This window comes from Monodelphis domestica, chromosome 2 (genome assembly GCF_027887165.1).
Source record: "Monodelphis domestica isolate mMonDom1 chromosome 2, mMonDom1.pri, whole genome shotgun sequence".
Taxonomy (NCBI): domain Eukaryota; kingdom Metazoa; phylum Chordata; class Mammalia; order Didelphimorphia; family Didelphidae; genus Monodelphis; species Monodelphis domestica.
The window spans coordinates 209872276-209892229 of NC_077228.1; the positions used below are offsets into that span (position 1 = coordinate 209872276).

The following is a 19954-nucleotide window of genomic DNA, read 5'->3' on the forward strand; positions in this document are numbered from 1 at the left end:
GTACCTGTGGGTCCGTTTGACTAAGACGAGTTTCTGTAGGACGAGATCTCCTTTGGGCTGGAATTTGGTTTTGTGAAGGAGGAGGAACATGAGAAACTGGGATTGCAGGGGAAGGGTCTTAGGGATTAAGTTCAGCATAAATTTGCAGACCATGAGAGAACAAGACTGTAACTGAGCTATAGGGAAGGTGTTTTCCATTTCTATTTCAAGGAAGGAAATTTCCTCATTTAGAGGTTCAGAAACAGGTCTGTCATGTTTAGACCTATTTCTGGTGGGGTGGATGTTTGCCGATTGATCCTGTAAGAAACATTTTAGATCATCCAATTGGACTTGTATGTTCTCCTGTATTTCAGCCTCAAATTTTTAAATATTTTCCTGTGTTTTATATTGCATGTTTTTTGTTTTCCTGTGTTTTATCTTCAGATTTTTGCATAATTTTCTGTATTTTATCTTCAGATTCTTGCATGATTTCTTGTATTTTAGCTTTGTAATTTTGCATGTTTTTCTGAATTTCAGCTTCAAATAATCTTTTTATGTTAGTATCTCTAAACATAATACTGAGGAGTACAAAAATGACATTACCTAATAATATTAAATATTGGAGGCATGCTGAATTCCTCAATGTCCCTAATTCTTCAACCACCATATAAATGTTGAAGAATGTAGTATTCATTTTGATATATAATATTTTGTAATTATTTTCCTAGCAGGCTTCACAAAACACATGGGGAGCAGGGCAAGGACCAAAATTCTCTTTAGATTCCCTTCACTCCTAATCTGGACATTTGTTCCCTGAGGGAAAGGGTATTTGTAGCTAAACAACTTTCCCAGTCCTGCCACTGTGGATTTAAAAAAAAAAAAGGAGAAAAACAGCTGTAGTCTATCTAATTTAAGGAGAGAGGGAAAAATTCCAAATTTAACTTACCTCTACAGCTGATCAAAATAAGCTATTAAAAGCTGAATTTAGTCACATTAGAGAAAAGATTTAGGAAAGTTAAGAAGATTGAGGGTATTTCGTCACAACTGACGTATATGGTCAGACAAAACTGTAAAGATAATTTTAGCGTTGTGACTTAAAATCTAAATTTAATTGGTTGCCAGGGAAAATCCCAAATAATAAAATATCCAAGTCAGCTGAAAATTTATGGTGATTTAATTGATATACTAGAAAGAGATTAAGAAGAAGAAAGAAGGAAAGGGAGTAGGATTTCTCCCTTTCTGGCTAGTGCCAGAAGGAAGACCAGAGGCTCTAGAAAGTAAGGAGGAAGGAATCAGCCTGAACTCCAAAAGGGCTCAGCCAAGATGTATGAGCTTGAATCAGTTCAAGGGCAAACTCATTGCCAAACCCAGACAAATAACTGCCACCTCACCAAGATGTCGGAATACTTAACATGCTGCCAGCCAGGGTCGCCTCTCCGCGGAAAGAGGCAGAGAGAGGAAGTGATGTGCCTAATATAGACGATTTTACGCCACTTTCCTGCATCTCATCTGTACCAATGATAGCTTAGCTTGACTTAGGACAGGCCAGGGGTCTGTCTGTCTGCTGTTTCTGATTTGTCATTTGCTAGCACATGCCCGTGTAATGTGGGTGTGCACATTCCTGGGTGCTAGACCAAGCAAGATGGAGAGAATCTAATAATCACATATGGCACTAAATAAAAGTAAATAAGGGGGGCAGCTGGGTAGCTCAGTGTGTTGAGAGCCAGGCCTAGAGACGGGAGGTCCTAGGTTCAAATCTGACCTCAGACACTTCCCAGTTGTGTGACCCTGGGCAAGTCACTTGACCCCCATTGCCTAGCCCTTACTAGTCTTCTGCCTTGGAGCCAATACACAGTATTGACTCCAAGACGGAAGGTAAGAGTTTAAAAAAAATAAGCAAATAAGTTTGGGTAGGATTGTAATTTTTTTATGTTAGCTTGTCCTACCCATGAGCAATTAATGTTTCTCCAATTGTTTAGATCTAGTTTTAATTGTGTGGAGAGTGTTTTGTAGTTGTGTTCATATAGTTCCTGTGTCTGTCTTGGCAGATAGATTCCTAAGTATTTTATATTGTCTAGGGTGATTTTAAATGGAATTTCTCTTTCTAATTCTTGCTGCTGAGATGTGTTGGAAATATATAGAAATGCTGATGATTTATGTGAGTTTATTTTGTATCCTGCAACTTTGCTCAAGTAGTTGATTATTTCTACTAGCTTTTTAGTTGATTGTCCAGCATTCTTTAAGTAGGCCATCATATCATCTGAAAAGAGTGATAACTTGGTCTCCTCATTGTCCATTTTATATACCTTCAATTTCTTTTTCTTCTGTAATTGCTACTGCTAGTGTTTCTAGTAAAATGTTAAATAATAGAGGTGATAATAGGCATCGTTGTTTCATTCCTGATCTTATTGGGAAGGCTTCTAGTTTATCCCCATTGCTGGTTATGTTTGCTGATGGTTTTAGATATATACTGTTTATTATTTTTAGGAAAGGCCCTTCTATTCCTATACTTTCTAGCATTTTCAATAGGAATGAGTGTTGTATTTTGTCAAAGGCTTTTTCTGCATCTATTGAGAGAGTCATGTGATTTTTGTTGGTTTGCTTGTTGATATGGTCAATTATGTGGATGGTTTTCCTAATATTGAATCATCCTTGCTTTCCTAGTATAAATCTTACCTGGTAATAAATAACCTTTGTGATCACTTGCTGGAGTCTTTTTGCTAATATCCTATTTAAGATTTTTGTATCTATGTTCATTAAGGAGATTGGTCTTTAGTTGTCCTTCTCTGTTTTTGACCTGCCTAGCTTTGGAATAAGTACCATATTTGTGTTGTAAAAGAAATTTGGTAGAACTCCTTCTTTGGTTATTCTGTCAAATAGTTTGTATAATATTGGGATTAGTTGTTCTTCGAATGTTTGATAGAATTCAATTTTGAATCCATCTTGTCCTGGGAACTTTTTCTTAGGGAGTTCTTTGATGGCTTGTTCAATTTCTTTTTCTGATATGGGGTTGTTTAGGTATTCTATTTTTTCCTCTCTTGGTTTAGGCATTTTATATTTTTGTAAATAGTCATCTATATCACCTAGTTTTTATTTATTTATTATTTATTATGCCCATATAATTGGGCATAATAGTTTTTAATGATTGCCTTAATTTCCTCTTCATTAGAGGTGAAGTCTCCCTTTTCATCTTGTAAACTCTCAATTTCTTTTTTTTCTTAACTTTTTAAAATTAGATTGACCAGTACTTTGTCTGTTTTGTTTTTTCAAAGTACCTGCTTCTAGTCTTATTTATTAAATCAATAGTTCTTTGACTTTCAATTTTATTAATTTCTCCTTTGATTTTTAGGATCTCTAATTTAGTTTTCATCTGAGGATTTTTATTTTGTTCACGTTCTGGTTTTTAAATTTGCATGCCCAATTCATTGATCTCTGTCTCCCTAATTTCTTAATATATGAACTCAAGGATATAAATTTCCCCCTGAGTACTGCTTTGGCTGCATCCCATAGATTTTTAATGGATGTCTCATTATTGTCATTTTCTTAATGAAACTATTGTTTCTATGATTTGTTCTTTAACTGATTTTGGAGAATTATATTGGTTAATTTCCATTTAATTTTTGATTTGCCTCTCTATGTACCCTTACTATTTATTATTTTCATTGTATTGTGATCTGAGAAGCTTGCTTATATTTCTGCTCTTTTGCATTTGTTTGCAATGATTTTATGCCTTAGTACATTACATGGTCAATCTTTGTAAATGTACCATGTGCTGCTGAAAAGAAGGTATATTCCTTTTTGTCCCTATTTATTTTTCTCCACGTATCTACTAACTCTAATTTTTCTAAGATTTCATTCACTTTTCTTATCTCTTTCTTATTCATTTTTTGGTTTGATTTATCTTGTTCTGATAGGGGAAAATTCATGTCTCCCACTAGTAAAATTTTTCTATCTGTTTCATCCTTGAGCTCCACTAGTTTCTCCTTAGGAAATTTGGATTCTATGCCATTTGGTGCATACATGTTCAATACTGATATTTCCTCATTATCTATACTGCCTTTTATCAGAATGTAATTACCTTCTCTATCTCTCTTGACTAGATCTATTTTTTACTTTGGCTTTGCCAGATATCATGATTGTGACTCCTGCATTCTTTTTGTTAGTTGATGCTCAATACATTTGGCTCTATCCTCTTACTTTTATCCTATGTGTGTCTACCTTACTCATGTGTGTTTCTTGTAGATAGCATATGTTAGAGTTTTGATTTCTAATCCACTCTGCTATTTGCTTGCATTTTATGGGTGAATTCATTCCATTTATATTCAGAGTTATTATTACCAGCTATGTATTTCCCAGCATTTTGATTTCCAGTCCTTTTCCTTCCCCTTCTTCTTTCAGTATTTCCTTCTACACCAGTGTTTTGTTTTTAATCAGTCCTCCTTATTCCCACCCTTATTATCCTTCTGTTTCAACACCCCCTCCCTTCTTATTCCCCTCTTATTTTCTTTACAGTCTTTTTAAACTACCACCCCTCCCTCCATTGTATTACTTCCCTCCCCACCAGTCCGTTTGTTACCCTTCTACTTCCCTATAGGGCACAAATCAATTCTCTTCCCAAATGTATTTGAGTGTTCTTCCCTCTTTGAGTCAATTTCAATGCATGTAAGAATTGAGTATTTCCTATCTCCAACCTCTTTATCCTTCCAGTGTATTGATGCCCCCCCCCCCCACCATGTGCTTCTTTGTGTCATATACATTTACCCCATTTTGTTTCTTTTCCCATTTCTCTTAGTATTAACCTCTCATTTTAACTCTAATTGTGTGTGTGTGTATATATATATATATATATTCATACATATACATATGTACTATATACATTTTATGTCTTGGCATTTCATCCTATACAGTTTGTCATTTTCCCCTCTAAGTATAATTATTCTAGCTATCCAGGTGATAATAACAATTTTTAAGAGTTACCAATATCCTCTTTTCTTATAGTGATACATATCATTTTAACTTATTGGGTCCCTTAAAAAATGTTTTTTGTTTTGTTTTGTTTTTCTTTTTTCCTCCTTTCTTAATTACCTTTTGATGATTCTCTTGGGTTCTGTATTTGGGCATAAAATTTTCTATTCAGGTCTCATCTTTTCTTTACAAATACTTGGAATGCTTTTATTTTATTATATGACTATCCGATCCCCTGTAAGAATATAGTCAGTTTTGCTGGGTAGTTGCTAGGTTGTAGACCTAGTTCCCTTGCTTTCTGGAATATCATATTTCAAGACTTTCAGTCCTTCAATATAGATGCAGCCAGATCCTGTGTTATCCTCACTGTAGTTCCATGGTATCTGAATGACTTCTTTTTAGCAGCTTGTAATATTTTTTCTTTGGTCTGGTAGTTCTTGAATTTGGCTATAACATTCCTGAGTGTTGTCAGTTGTGGTTTAAGTACAGGAAATGATCTGTGGATTCTTTCAATCTCCACTTTTCCCTCTTGTTCTAGAATATCGGGGCAGTTTTCTTGGATAATTTCCTGTAGTATGATATCCAGGATTTTTCTTTTGTCATGGTCTTCTGGTAGACCAATGATTCTTGAATGAGGTGTTTCATATTTTCCTCAATTTTTTTCATTCTTTTGATTTTGTTTTATAGTTTCTTGCTGACTTGTTTAGTTGCTTGCTTCTAATTGTTTTATTCTGGTTTTTAAAGACTAAATTTCATCCCTGGCTTTTTGATCATCCTTCTCCTTCTGGTCTGATTTTCTATGGAGGTCATCTTTCATCTTCTTTGCCTCATATTTAATCTCCTTTGCCTCATTTTCAAGCTGATTAATTTTGGCTTTCAAGATACTGTTTTCTGTTTCCAGATGACTTATCTTGCTTTTTAAGTTCTTTTCCCAGTTGTCTTCAGCCTCTCTTAATCAAGTTTTGAATTGTATTTTGAGTTCTTCTAAAGCCTGTGTCCAATTTGCTGGAGTTTCTGTGTTTTTGCTTGGTATTCCTTTATCTTCCTCTGTTACAATTTGCTCTTTGTTCATTGCCTGAATAGAAGCTATTGTAATTTCTTTTTTCTTTTTCTGTTGTTTGCTCATATTTGCCCCTTCTTTTCCCCCTGTCATTGCCTATAGTCTTGCTCCTCTCATTATGTATCTGTTGGTTTGGACTTTTCTGTCAACCTTCACGCTTGGAGCTTAGCAAGGCTCTCAGAGCATTCTTTTAAGTTGCTCTCTGCATCAATGGAGGGAGAACTCTCACTGACAGAATCATACATCTAGTCAAGTACTGAAGTATAGAATAGAGATATTCATCAGAGTTGAGAGAGAGTCAGGATAACCTTTATGGTTCCTCTTGAGGCATCTTTTCACATCATCAATCTGGCATTTATTAAGCAGCTATTATATCCCATCCAAGGTACAAAGCAATGGACCAAAATTCTTCTTTTAGATGCCTTCCTCATCCTATTTCTTTTCCTTCCATACTGTCCCTATTCCCAGGGAATATATAGTGTTTGAAGTATATTGCATAGTCTCATTAATTTATTTAAAATATATCAGATACTTAAAAAAATTTTTTTAATGTAGAATATTATTCCATGGTTACATGATTCATGATTTTCACACACATTCTTTCCTCTCCTCTTCAGAAGTTGACAAGCAGTTCCACTGGGTTATACATGTATCACTGTTCAAAACCTATTTCTATGTCATTCATATTTGCAGTAGAGTGATCTTTTAACATCAAAACCCTAATCATATCCCTATTGAACTACATGATCAATCATATATTTTTCTTCTGCTTTTCTGCTCTCACAGTTCTTTCTCTGGATGTGGATAGTAATCTTTCTCATAAGTTCCTCTGGATTGTCCTGGGTCATTGCATTGCTGCTAGTAGAAAAGTCTATTACATTCAATTGTGCCCCAGTGTATCAGTCTCTGTACAAACATTCTCCTGGTTCTGCTCCTTTTACTCTGTATCAATTCCTGGAGGTCATTCCAGTTCACATGGAAATTCTCCAGTTCATTATTCCTTTAAGCACAATAATATTCCATCACCATCAGATACCACAATTTATTCAGCCATTCCCCAATCAATGGACACCCCCTCCCCCATTTTCCAGGGTTTTTTTTTTTTTTTGCCACCACAAAGAGCTATAAATTCTTTTGTACAAGTCTTTTTCCTTATTACCTCTTTGGGATACAAGCCCAACAGCGGTATGGCTGGGTCAAAAGCCCTTTGGGCATAGTTCCAAATTACCCTCCAGAATGTTTGGACCAATTTATAACTCCAATAGCAGTGTCCTAATTTTGCCATATCTCCTCCGACATTTATCACTTTTCTTTTCTGCCATATTGGCCCGTCTGCTAGGTGTAAGGTGGTACCTCAGAGTTGTTTTAATTCACACTTCTCTAATCAGGATCGATTTAGGATACTTTTTCATGTGCTTATTGATAGTTTGATTTCATTGTGTGAAAACTGCCTATTCATGTCCCTTTACCATTTGGCGATTGGGCGATGGCTTGATTTTTTTGTAAATTTGACTTAAGTTCTGTATATATTTGGGAAATTAAACCTTTGTCAAAGAGTTTTGTTATAAAAAAATGTCTTCCAGTTTGTTACTTTCCTTCTAATTTTGGTTGCATTTGTTTTGTTTGTACAAAACCTTTTTAATTTGACATAATCAAAGTCATTTATTTTACATTTTGCAGTGTTCTCTATCTCTTGTTTGGTCTTTGCCACATATCTGACAAGATAAGTTCACCTATTTTATGATTTCACTCTTTTTATTTAAGTCTTTTACCCATTTTGAATTTATCTTGGTATAGGGTATAAGATGTTGATTTAAACCTAATTTTTCCCATACTTTTTTCCAATTTTCCCAGAAGTTTTGGTCAAATAGTGAGTTCTTGTCCCCAAAGCTGGGGTCTTTGGGTTTATCAAACACTAGCTTGCTGAGGTCATTTACTCCTAGTCTACTCCATTAATCCACCCTTCTGTCTTTTAGCCAGTACAATATTCTTTTGATGATTACTGCTTTTTAGTACGGTTTATGATTTGGTACTGCTAGGCCCCCATCCTTCACATTTTTTTCATTATTTCCCGTAATATTCTTTATCTTTTGTTCTTCTAGATGAACTTTGTTATAATTTTTTCTAATTCTATAAAATAGGTTTTTGGTAGTTTGATACATATGGCACTGAATAAATAGATTAATTTGGATAGGATTGTTATTTTTATTATATTAGCTTGTCCTACCAGGAGCAATTAATGTTTTTCCAATTGTTTAGATTTCATTTTAATTGTGTAAAAAGTGTTTTGTAGTTGTATTCCTATAATTCCTGTGTTTGTCTTGGCAGATAAATTCCTAAGTATTTTATATTGTCTAGAATGATTTTAAATGGAGTTTCTCTTTCTAACTCCTGCTGCTGAGTTTTGTTTTTTTTAAAACTCTTACCTTCTGTCTTAGAATCAATACTAAGTATTGGTTCCAAGGCAGAAGACTGGTGAAGACTAGGCAATGGGGTTTAAGTGAGTTGCCCAGGGTCACACAGCTGGGAAGTGTCTGAGGCCAGATTTGAACCTAGGACCTCCCATCTCTAGGCCTGGCTCTCATTTCACTGAGATACCCAGCTACCCCCTGCTGCTGAGTTTTGTTGGAAATATCAGACACTTTCTGTGTAGTTTGGGACTGAAGACCTGGGACTAGAGGTAATATTTAAATTTGAAGGCTAAATATTGTTTGTTCACATTAAAGCATCAAAAAATGGTTATATTGCTTTGTAATTCATTAAAATTAGGAATGTCCAATCTTACATTTTCTGGGTGGAATTAAGAAATATAGACAATCTAAAGAAGAGAATGAAATATATTTAGGAATAGATTTCTTGATGATGAATTTCAACAAACAGAATTTGAGTCAAGATCATAGAAATCCAGTCTTTGGACTAATATTTAAAATATCAAAATAAGTACTAAAATCTTACCAAGTTCTTTTTTTTCATTGTCTTTAAATATACCACATAATACAGTTTTTGGGTAACCCATGATATTATGTAGCTGATTGTGTATATATATGTAAAAAAGATGAAACTAGAGAGATAGTTAAAGAAGGGAATGGTAATGTGGTAATAAGGGTGCATCAGGAGAATAAATGCAAAAACCCTACAGGAAGTCAATGTTCCACATTAGATCTCTAAGGGAAGAAGAGAAGACTTTTCCCCAATCAATTCTCAGTGACTTGAGAGAAGAGAGAGCCCTAGTTTTAGATAATAAAGGCATTCCAAAAAAGTAATTTTTTTTTTCTCAACCCACATATTAACCCAAAGCTTCTATGTTTCCAAAATTTCCTTCAAGAACTACATCTAAAGGGGCAGCTGAGTAGATCAGTAGATTGAGAGCCAGGCCTAGAGAAGCGAGGTTCTAAGTTCAAATCTGGCCTCAGACACTTCCCAGCTATGTCACCCTGAGCAAGTCACTTACCCCCCATTGCCTAGCCCTGACCACTCTTCTACCTTGGAACCAATACATAATATTGACTCTAAGATGGAAGGCAAGGGTTTTAAAGGAAAAAAAATGTAAGGATCAACTCCTATTTTAATTAATACATTACTTTTTTCTTTTAGAGATCCCTTCATTATCACATTTCCCCCCCCTCTGTTGTTTTTAGCACTCTAGCCCTATGTATAAAAACAATCCCCTCATTTCATGTCACTGAAGTTTAATTAGTTGGAGTTGGCAGTGTGTTGCAGTTAGGTTTTGAAATCTGGTTTGCAGACTCCTAAGTCTAGTACTTTTCCTATGGTACCATATTGCCTCCCTAATATTTCTCCTATTATTAGTAAAACTGTTGAATCATTTAAAGAGTTTCCATAGTCTTTCCTTGTATTGTGAGAAATGTTCCTGCTTGGTTTGGATTTAAGGGCGCATTTGGAAGGAAAAAAGTCTTTGACAAATACCTTTGGAATTCCCTTTTAGATATTTTTTTAGAACTTATTCAAAGACATATTCAACCTCTAAAATTGAATTGAATTGATTTTTTTTCTTTCCTAAATATTAAGCATCTTCATGGACTTATATTTTACATTATTTTCTTTTTGTATATCTTTTGTTATAGCTCTCCATCCTGCTGAAAAATCAAGATGATCTTGATAAAGCCATTGACCTTTTGGATAGAAGCTCAAGTATGAAAAGTCTTAGAATATTGCTGCTGTCTCAGGATAGAAATCATGTAAGTAACTGCTAATGTGTCCTGTCCTAGCAACTGAATTGAAGACTGATTGCTATCTAAAGGCTTGCTATACGAACTTAAAAGAATTATGCACAGTTTTCCCAATTTTCAGAAGTCAAAACATGAAAGAAAACCAGCCCATCATCTGTTATGTCATTCCACATTCCACACTGTTGTGGGAACTATCCGGGTAGAATTATGAATCTTTATTCCTAAATGGGGAACTCATCTTATTTTCGGTATTTGCTTCAGAATTTTTTGATTTGATTCTTGGAAACCAGAATGTAACTACCTGACTTTTGACTGGTAAGACCAGGGAAGAGGTCTAAACTCCTTGGCTGTTGGCTATAGGTAGCTTTTAAAGTTTTTCATTAATTGATCAGTTGTTTGTTAACTATCTATTTTTGTAGCACTTTAGTAAGTGCTATAATTTCCTTTTATGAGAATAGCAGTCCAGTGGGCTCTGAGACTTGTTCGAGAATGCAAATATAGGGTATATTCTCTTCTGAATGAGTTTCCTAGTCAGCCTAGGAAAAGAAAAAAAGAGACTGTTTATTCTTCATGGCTTTACTATTAGAACTCTTCCCCTTTCCCCCATGTTTCCCTTTTCCTCTTTTTATTCATGACAATGATAAATGTAGCTCAGAATGGAAGAAATCAAAGGGCCTTTTTTTTTCCAGGAAATTTCCAGTTGTTTTTCTTCTGTTGCAGTAGCAAATAGAACAGAAGGGATTATGAGGAAGGAACAGACTTTACAGTAAAGGGAAAAAATGTACCCCCGTCTCTTATTAGTCAGATTTGAAGCCAACATGAAAGATCCTGAGCAACATGAAAGATGCAGTGCAATTTGCATCTGGCACAGATGGTCTACAGTCCAAATTTGAAGGGTTCTCTGACTAATACCCACAGCTCTTCAGCAGCTCTGCCCTTCCCTTGGTACAGGTGCAGGAAGGAAACTCCCTAATGTCCAATGGAAAAAAGCCCACAGACCTGCATGGTCTGTTGCAACTCACCCAGCTGCTACCTCCCTAAATGGCACACAGTTTGTATTAGCAATCAGAAGCCTGAGAATATGCATCTCTCTTTTGGCACACACATTTTGTTGAACTGTATCCCATCTAAGACCTGTTCTCTGATTGTTGATTGCTCTGCCAAGTGTTTGTTTTGAAACCTGGTTCTGGAGGTCTTCTTGGCATTATTACCGTTGCTTGTGAGGGCAGCAAATAGTGGGTAGTGGATGTTGGATAGCATAATTTGTTGACTTTCCAACCCAACCTAATTTTGGGACGAGGCTTAGGTAATAAGGAGCTTACCCTAAGCATATATTATAAAGACTTATTATGGAGTTGGATTGCCCTGCCTCTGTTCTAAAGCAGAGGGACGACAGGTATGAAGTATGAATCAGGGATGGTGTTTACTGATGTTGTTAAAGTATACACTGTATATGTATGTTGCCCATTTAGAGTAAAAAGGATCATTTTCTGGATATTCCTAGGAGTGTTCAAAATAGAAAATATCTTTTAAAATTTAATTCCTTTATTCAAGTAATTCGCCTCCAGACATAACAAATAATGGTTTTGTTTTCACTTATCACATCAAATCTAAATTCTGCCCAGTTTCCAAAGCCCTCTAGCTCTTGTACTCTTTGGCTTTCTTAAACCTAGTCTTCCAATGTGCTCCATCATGAGTTTTCATACAACCAGACTGATTTCTTTACAAACATTTGTTTTTTTCTCACCGCTCTACTGCTGCTTATTCCTTTCCTCTCCTGAAATACTCTCTCTTCTCTTGTTTTTCCATGTTACTTTCTTCAAGTGCCAGCACTCAAAAATTCTCTCTCTCAACATACTATTTCCTGGTGGAGGATGAATGGCTACTGGTCATTAATATGGTAGATAGAATTCTGGGTCAAGATGGCCTCTGAGGTTCCTTCCAACTTTGAGATTCCATAATTCTGATTAACTCTTAATTCTTCTCTGATTACTTATTCTGTGTCTTCTCAACCCTTATGTACTTAGCAGTTGCTTAGTAATTATTCTCAAATAGTTCCACCAAATATATGTTTTGCCTCATAACACAAGCTCTCTGAAGGCAGAAATTATCTTGTATGCATAGGACATACTCAAGAATTTTGTGAGAAAAATTCACATATTTCATCAAAATTTCTTTTTTTCTTATAAAAGAAGATAAAGTGCAGGAATTGTCTAATGGTTAGAGGACTAGATTGAGAACAAGCCCATTTAGTTACCATTCTTAGCCTTCCAACTGATGGAAATTCAGGGTCATTTTACCATTCAATGTCAGTTTTCTCACTGTACAATTTGAACAGTATTTTCTACTTAATTATTATTGAATCTTAATGTTATAATAAATTTGAAAGAGTATTTCTACATGAGATAGAGCCACATATAGGATGCAAAAGAGACACAATCTCTTTCTTTTTTGTGCAAATTTGCCTTTAAGAGAGTCTTAATAATGAGATTTTGCTTTTGGAATTTTTTCAATTGGGCTTACAAATAAGCCTGCAATCGCGCAGCAGTGACTTTATCCTAAGTTCAGAAAATTGTTAACAGCCTCCTCCTCAAGACATATTTCCTCTAACCACTTGGCTTGTTATTATTCCACCTACTGATAATCCTGCATCATCTTTTCACTTCCTACAGTGTTTCCCCATCTTTAAAAAGTTATTACTGTATCTGTCTGTTATTTCTCCATTATTCTTCTCGTATTCATATTCATATTTTTCTTTTTTTTTACATTTTATTTAATTAGTCAATAGAACGTTATTTCTTGGTTATAAGAATCATATTCGTTCCTTCCCCTCCTACCACCCCTTCCTGTAACCAATGCATAATTCCACTGGGTTTTACTTGTGTCTGGTCAAAAACTTTTTTCATGTTGTTGATGTTTACACTAGGATATTCATTTGGAGTCTACATCCCCAATCATATCAACCCATGTAATCAAGCAGTTGTTTTTCTTCTGTGTTTTTGCTCCCACAGTGTTTCCTCTGAATGTGGATAGTGTTCTTTCTCATAAATCCTTCTGAGTTTTTCAGGATCACTGTTTTTCTTTTTTTGAGGACATTTTATTTTATTTTTTTAATTTTTATTTAATTAATCAATTTAGAATATTTTTCCTTGGTTACAGGAATCATGTTCTTTCCCTCCCTTCCCTCCCCCCATCCCTTCCTGTAATCAATGTGCAAGTCCACTGGGTTTTACATGTGTCCTTGATCAAAACCTATTCCCATATTGTTGATGTTTGCACTAGGGTGATCATTTAGAGTCTACATCCCCAATAATATTCCCATCAACCCATGTAATCAAGCAGTTTTTTTTCTTCTGTGTTTCTACTCCCACAGTTTTTCCTCTAAATGTGGATAGTGTTCTTTCTCATAGATCCCTCTGAATTGTTCTGGATCACTGCATTGCTATTAATAGAGAAGTCCATTGCATTTGAATGTACCACAGTGTATCAATCTCTGTATATAATGTTCTCCTGGTTCTGCTCCTTTCACTCTGCATCAGTTCCTGGAGGTCATTCCAGTTCACATGGAATTCCTCCAGTTCATTATTCCTTTGGGCACAATAGTATTCCATCACCATCAGATACCACAGTTTGTTCAACCATTTCCCAATTGGAGGGCATCCCCTCATTTTCCAATTTTTTGCCACCACAAAGAGCGCAGCTATGAATATTCTTGTACAAGTCTTTTTCCTTATTATTTCTGTGGGGTACAAACCCAGCAGTGCTATGGCTGGATCAAAGGGCAGACAGTCTTTGAGCACCCTTTGGGCATAGTTCCAAATTGCCCTCCAGAATGGTTGGATCAATTCACAACTCCACCAGCAATGCATTAATGTCCCAACTTTGCCATATCTCCTCCGCATTCATTACTTTCCCTTGCTGTCATGTTAGCCAATCTGCTAGGTGTAAGGTGATACCTCAAAGTTGTTTTGATTTGCATTTCTCTGATTATTAGAGATTTAGAACACTTTTTCATGTGCTTATTAATAGTTTTGATTTCTTTAACTGGAAATTGCCTGTTCATATCCCTTGACCATTTATCAATTGAGGAATGGTTTGATTTTTTGTACAATTGATTTAGCTCTTTATAAATTTGAGTAATTAGACCTTTGTCAGAGGTTTTTGTTATGAAGATTTTTCCCCAATTTGTTACTTCCCTTCTAATTTTTGTTGCATTGATTTTGTTTGTATTAAAACTTTTTAATTTGATGTAATCAAAATTATTTTATATTTCATAATTTTTTCTAACTCTTGCTTGGTCTTAAAATCTTTACTTTCCCAGAGATCTGACAAATATACTATTCTGTGTTCACCTAATTTACTTATAGTTTCCTTCTTTATATTCAAGTCATCTACCCATTCTGAGTTTATCTTGGTATCATATTCATATTTTTCAAATGTGCTATTTTCCCTCTGCAGCAAATTCTTTTCTAATTCTCTCTTTAGTTTCCTTCAGTCTGGCTTCTGGACTTACCATTCTAGTAAAATTACCTCCTCAAAGATAAATAGTAACCCACTTATGGACAGGTCTCAGGGCCTCTATTTCTTTCCTAAACTTTCTGGGATTTGCTGTCTTTGAATATTCTATATTGAAGTCCTCTGTCTCTAACATCTGTTGCTCTGCTAAATCTTCACTATTATGTTACTTTTCTAAATGAATTTTAAGAATTTCCTTCACTTATTCCCATCTCCTCCTCCTCTCTACTTAGTTATTGCCTAGGCTCCTTTCTTAGGTCTTTTCCATTTCTAATCTTTTCCTCACATAGTGGCTCCATTCAAATGTCTACTTCTGTTACCTATACCCATATGATCCTCAAACTTATCTTTGTGGCCTTCTCTTTTCCCCTTTCCCCAGATCTCTCAACTATCTTCAAGATATCTGTTGCCTGATAGCTTGACGCTACCTTAAATTTAACATGATCAAAGCCAATATCTGAGCCTTAAAAATCACCTTTCCCCATCATTGTAGATGCCAACATACCTATTTCTCAAATCTAACCCATTGTGGCATTTCTTTATTTTAAGTCTTCACATACAATTCAGCTTAAATCTGACCCTTTCTTTGCTGCAGAAATGGAATTTGTTTGTTCTCTAAAGAATGTGATAGAACCACAAAAGCTAATAGGTGAGAGATTATTGAGTCAGAGTCAGAGGAATAGGAGAAGAATGTGCCAAACCAAACCTTGAACAGGTGATTCTTTGCTCAGTGTACTGAGGCAGCTATTCATTAACTTAATAACAATAATAGAAAGCTCTGTTGTCTTCCTAGGAGGTGCATCCAAAAATCTAACAAAGAACCTCTCAAAGCTTATGAAAACAGATGACAGTTACTCACTAAAGATTATTCTAATGGACACAAATCACACAGAAGAAGCCTAAAAATGATTGCCAACAATTATCAAACCTTGGGCAAAAAAAAAAGATCATACATGTATGGGTTGTTTTTCCTCACTGTTGCCCATCAAAAGAAAGATGCAAGAGAAAGATGCAAAAATTAATTTGGGAAGTAAAGTGCTGGCAAAAAAGGTGGTATCTGAGAAAAGGATTTGGATTTCTGCATCACATCTTACAATGTAGGAATGACTAGTCCCCACCAAATAGGGAGTATGCCTGGCATAGATTAGTTAGAATGCTTTTGCCAGGTATCTTGCAGATCTAATCAAAAGGAATTTAAACTAAAAAGGATGAGGGAAGGAGAAAACTGCTTATATATATCACCCAAATTAGACTCTTAAGAGAGTAGAAGAAAGAAGAATAGCAGCTGAGGCACCCAGAAATGCACAGAAGATAGTATCCAAGAAAATATTTAATTGTACTGACAGTGGCCTCCAGTGTCTATACATAAATGCCCAAAGTTTAGGCAACAAATAAGAACAAGAGGTTTTAATATAAGGAGGTAAATTTCACCTCCCAGGTCTTTTGGGTGAAGGTCAAAGGAGGGAGAAGCAAAAGTGATTTCAAGTCTTTCCCCACCCCCCACCCCCCCTTTAGCATATACTACAGACCACCTAGACAGAAAGAGGAAACAGATGAAGAGTTTGAGAGATCTGACACAAAGCCATGATGGGATCAGCCATCTAGTTATCTGATGGAGCTCTCATTCTGCTAAAAATGGAGTAGCCAATGATAACATCTTGACTTGTCTTAGCAATCATTTAATCTCCCCAAAAGGAGAATAAGCAATAAAGAAATTCTTTTCTAAGTCTATTTACTTTGCATCAGTTCATACAGATCTTCCCAATTTTCTCTGGCTCCGTCCTTTTCATCCTTTCTTACATCACAATACTATTCCATATATTCTATACCATAACTTGTTCAGTCATTCTCCAGTTGAGAGCACCTCATCAGAGTCTCATTCTTTGTCAACTCAAAAAGGCTCTAAATATTTTTGTACGTTCTTGTTAGCCTATAGAACTAGCCCCTCTCCTTAGTCTACCCTCTCTATAATTCTGTCCTCCCTTCTTTCCTTTCCCTCATGTTTTCTTGTTGAATGAAATGTATTTTTGTACTCAATTGCTTCTGTATGCATATATGTGTGTGCATTTTTTCCAAGTTCAGATGAGTGTCAGGTTCAGGTGTCAACTGTACTTTCCTAACTGTTTCTCCTTATTTGAATACATGTCTGCTTGTGCATCCTGCTTATGTGAGATAATTTTCTCTAAATTTCCTTTCCCTTCTTCCCTAGTGTATTTCCCTTTTCCTCCAGTGCACTCCTCTTTCCTTCTCTTGTTTTTGCTTACAGGTACCTTATAATTTCTTCTCTTTCTCTTTCTCTTGTTTTAAAATTTCTTGTTTCATAAAGTCATTGGATTCTATTTGGCCTATTCTAATTTTCAGGGAATTTGTTGCCTGGACAAGGTTATATACCTCTTGTGCCAAACCATTAATTTCCTTTCCAATTCTTTCTTTTATAGCTCTCGCTTCTTTTCAGTTTTCCCCTCTAGTTTTTTTATTTCATTGATAAAAACATTTTGCACTCTTTTTTAAAATCTTCATCTCTTCTAGAAATTCTAGTTGAACTTGTGCCCATGTTGTATTTTTCTTTGAGGCTTTGATTATAGATGTCTTGGAGTCATTCTGTTCTTCTGGTTTTGTTTCTTTAGCTGTTACCTTGTTTACCCTGTTACCATAATAGCCTTTTATGTTGAAATTCTTGTTCTGTTTGTTCATTCTTCTAGTCATTTTCCTGACTTTGGAATGGATATTAGGGCTGGGCTCTGCTGCACTTCTAGAAAGAATATCTGAGTTGATTCTGTTCCTATTTCTTGGAGTATTTGGGATTATGTTACCCCAGGACCACTCAAGCAGGGAACCTACAAGTTTTCTGTGTTCCCAAAGTAGTCTGATCTGGAGCTCTCGAAGTTCCTGATCTGAATTTGATTGGGTCTGACCAGTAGTAGTCTGCTTCTGGACTTAACCACTGTCAGGACTCTAGGAATCTCTGCTGCATCTACTGCATTAAACTGCAGGCTCCACTTGGTCTGGGAATTCTTCCCTAGTTATTCCTCTGCAGGCTTTAGATTGGGCTAGAATCTGGAAGTGAGACTCTGCTCTGTTTCTGGGATTGAAGTCACACTGCTGTTGTTTGCCTCTGAACTTATTGGATCTCTCTCATCCTTTGACCTGTGCTGCTCCCTGAGTACAGCTTCCCTTGTGTAGTCTGTCCTGGATCTCTTACCAGGAACTGGGTAGTGGATAATAACTCTTTTAGTTGGTACTGGTTCCTGCCCCCTTCAGTGCCCCAGTGGGTATCTGACAATTCCTTTTGCCCCAGTGCATTGGACACTGAACTTGAGGTTAAGATTGAATAGATTTGAAGTGGGGGGGGGGTGAACTTGGGTGGGGAAAAATAGGTTTTTATTTTCACTAAACTCCAACGGAAATTGAATATTTCTTACATTTATTGATGTGGGCCACATATATTGTTCTGATAATGGCTTCATAGGCTTCCCCAGATTGCCAAAGGTGTCCATTATATAATAATGGTTAAGAACGCCTGCTTCAAGGCTTTTGTTCATTATTCCCTCTTTGCTTAATATAACTTCATTCCTCCTACTTGTCATATAGCTTCTCTACTTCCTTTTAAATCATAGCCCAAGCCTTACTTTCAGGAAGCTTTCTCTGAATGATTCATATACTTTCTAATTTTTTAATACAAGTCCTGATCTTCCTAGTTATGAATCTTTTCTTATATTTCTATTTATTTATGATAGCTATAAATGTTTTGTTTTCCTTCCTCCCCAATTAGATTGTAAGTTCTTGAGTACAAACAATGTGCTTAATCTCCACTGCATTTCCTACGTACTTAATATAGTGTTGAGTCCTCTCTGGGTTTTGCTCACTACAATGCTGTTCTATTTCTGACCAGAGACTGCATGCCTTCCCTCCCCCATTACTTGCCTGCTTCCTCAGTGGTAGCACATTGACTGTTTTTTCCTCTCTGGCTCTTGGCAGAGCTGAGTTGTTGTACCATGAAGGCTTTGGCAAGAGTTCTTACTTCCTCCTGGCACTGACTTCCTGTTAGAGCAGTAGGTACAGTTTGTCAAGATAGCCCTGTACATGATAAGGTCCAGCTTAGGGAGGCTAGAGCTGGTTACTTGGCAGCTGAGCTCAACCCTGAGTTGAGTCTTTTTCTGGAAGAATAGGATAGAGTCCCTTTTGGTCAGATAATGATTTTTCCCCTTAATTCTTTTGGGGGGTAGAAGAAAGAGAAGAAATATAAAAACTTTGACCCAGATAATTTATTAATCCTTAATTCTCACCCTCATAAGTCTTGTGCCTATTTCTTATTTCTGATTTAAAATGACTTGTCCTTTTCCTGAACTGAATTTGCTATATTCTTGAATTGGAATGGAAAAGCATTTATTAGGCACTTTCTGTGTTGTAGGCATTCTTAAGCACTGTAAATAGAAAAAGTGAGAACCTCCTCTCTCAAAGAGTTAATTTTCTAATTTGGGCGGACAGTACATTTAGAGGAGTTTTACTACAGAGCAAATGAAAAAGCTTAGTTAGTGGTCCTTAGAATACCTTGGCATTGATGATGACAAAGGCAAGGAATCCATATTAATTAATGAATGAAACATTTATGGTTCAGCAGCAGAGCTAGTCATACTCAGAAGTCTGGAGGACACAGAGTCAGGGAAAATGATATGGCCCAGTGATAAGACTTCATGGTCTTTCCAGAAAGATTGTTGTGAGAAATCTCCTCTTAACCGAAGTAGCATGAGTGGTCATTGATTTTTTTTTTGTAGGATTTGGCTGTTAAATATGCAGTGATCATTTCATTTTCTTCAAAGATCCAGGGACAGGTAGAGCTCTCAGGAATCTTAACCCAAGAATGGCTGCAGAGTGGAGCTTTCTGATTTTTGTTTCTTATTCTTAGATAGTAAAAGACCCAGAGAGAGGCCCTATAGGTGACCTAAGAGACACAGCTCAAGTTTGACTTGTATCTGCTGGAATAAGGGTAAATATTCAATTCCCAGACCCAGGACTGTCTCATCTCTGCCTGTGATGCCCATTCCTCACAGCTTGCTCCCAGACTAACGGTGGACATTAGTGAGCTTGATCCAGAAAGACTTCCTGGAGCTTAGGAAGACAGAGATTCTAAAGGGCAAGGCCAGAACTGAAACTGCCTTTCTAGGGCTAGAGAGTATGTAGGAAGCAGGGTTAGAGTTTGGGAACCAAATGAGACCTGAGGCATAGGCTAAAGATAAGCACAATT

At 36.1% G+C, this 19954-nt stretch overlaps 1 protein-coding gene across 1 annotated transcript in view; it reads left to right on the plus strand.

Moving 5' to 3' along the window:
• The window catches only part of MAP3K3 (mitogen-activated protein kinase kinase kinase 3), a 126750-nt gene that overhangs the window by 52701 nt on the left and 54095 nt on the right, over nt 1-19954 (plus strand). Inside the window, exon 6 of the mRNA XM_007482552.3 lies at nt 10090-10203. Within this exon, the coding sequence (XP_007482614.1) occupies nt 10090-10203 (114 nt within the window). The remainder of the gene's footprint in view (nt 1-10089; nt 10204-19954) is intronic.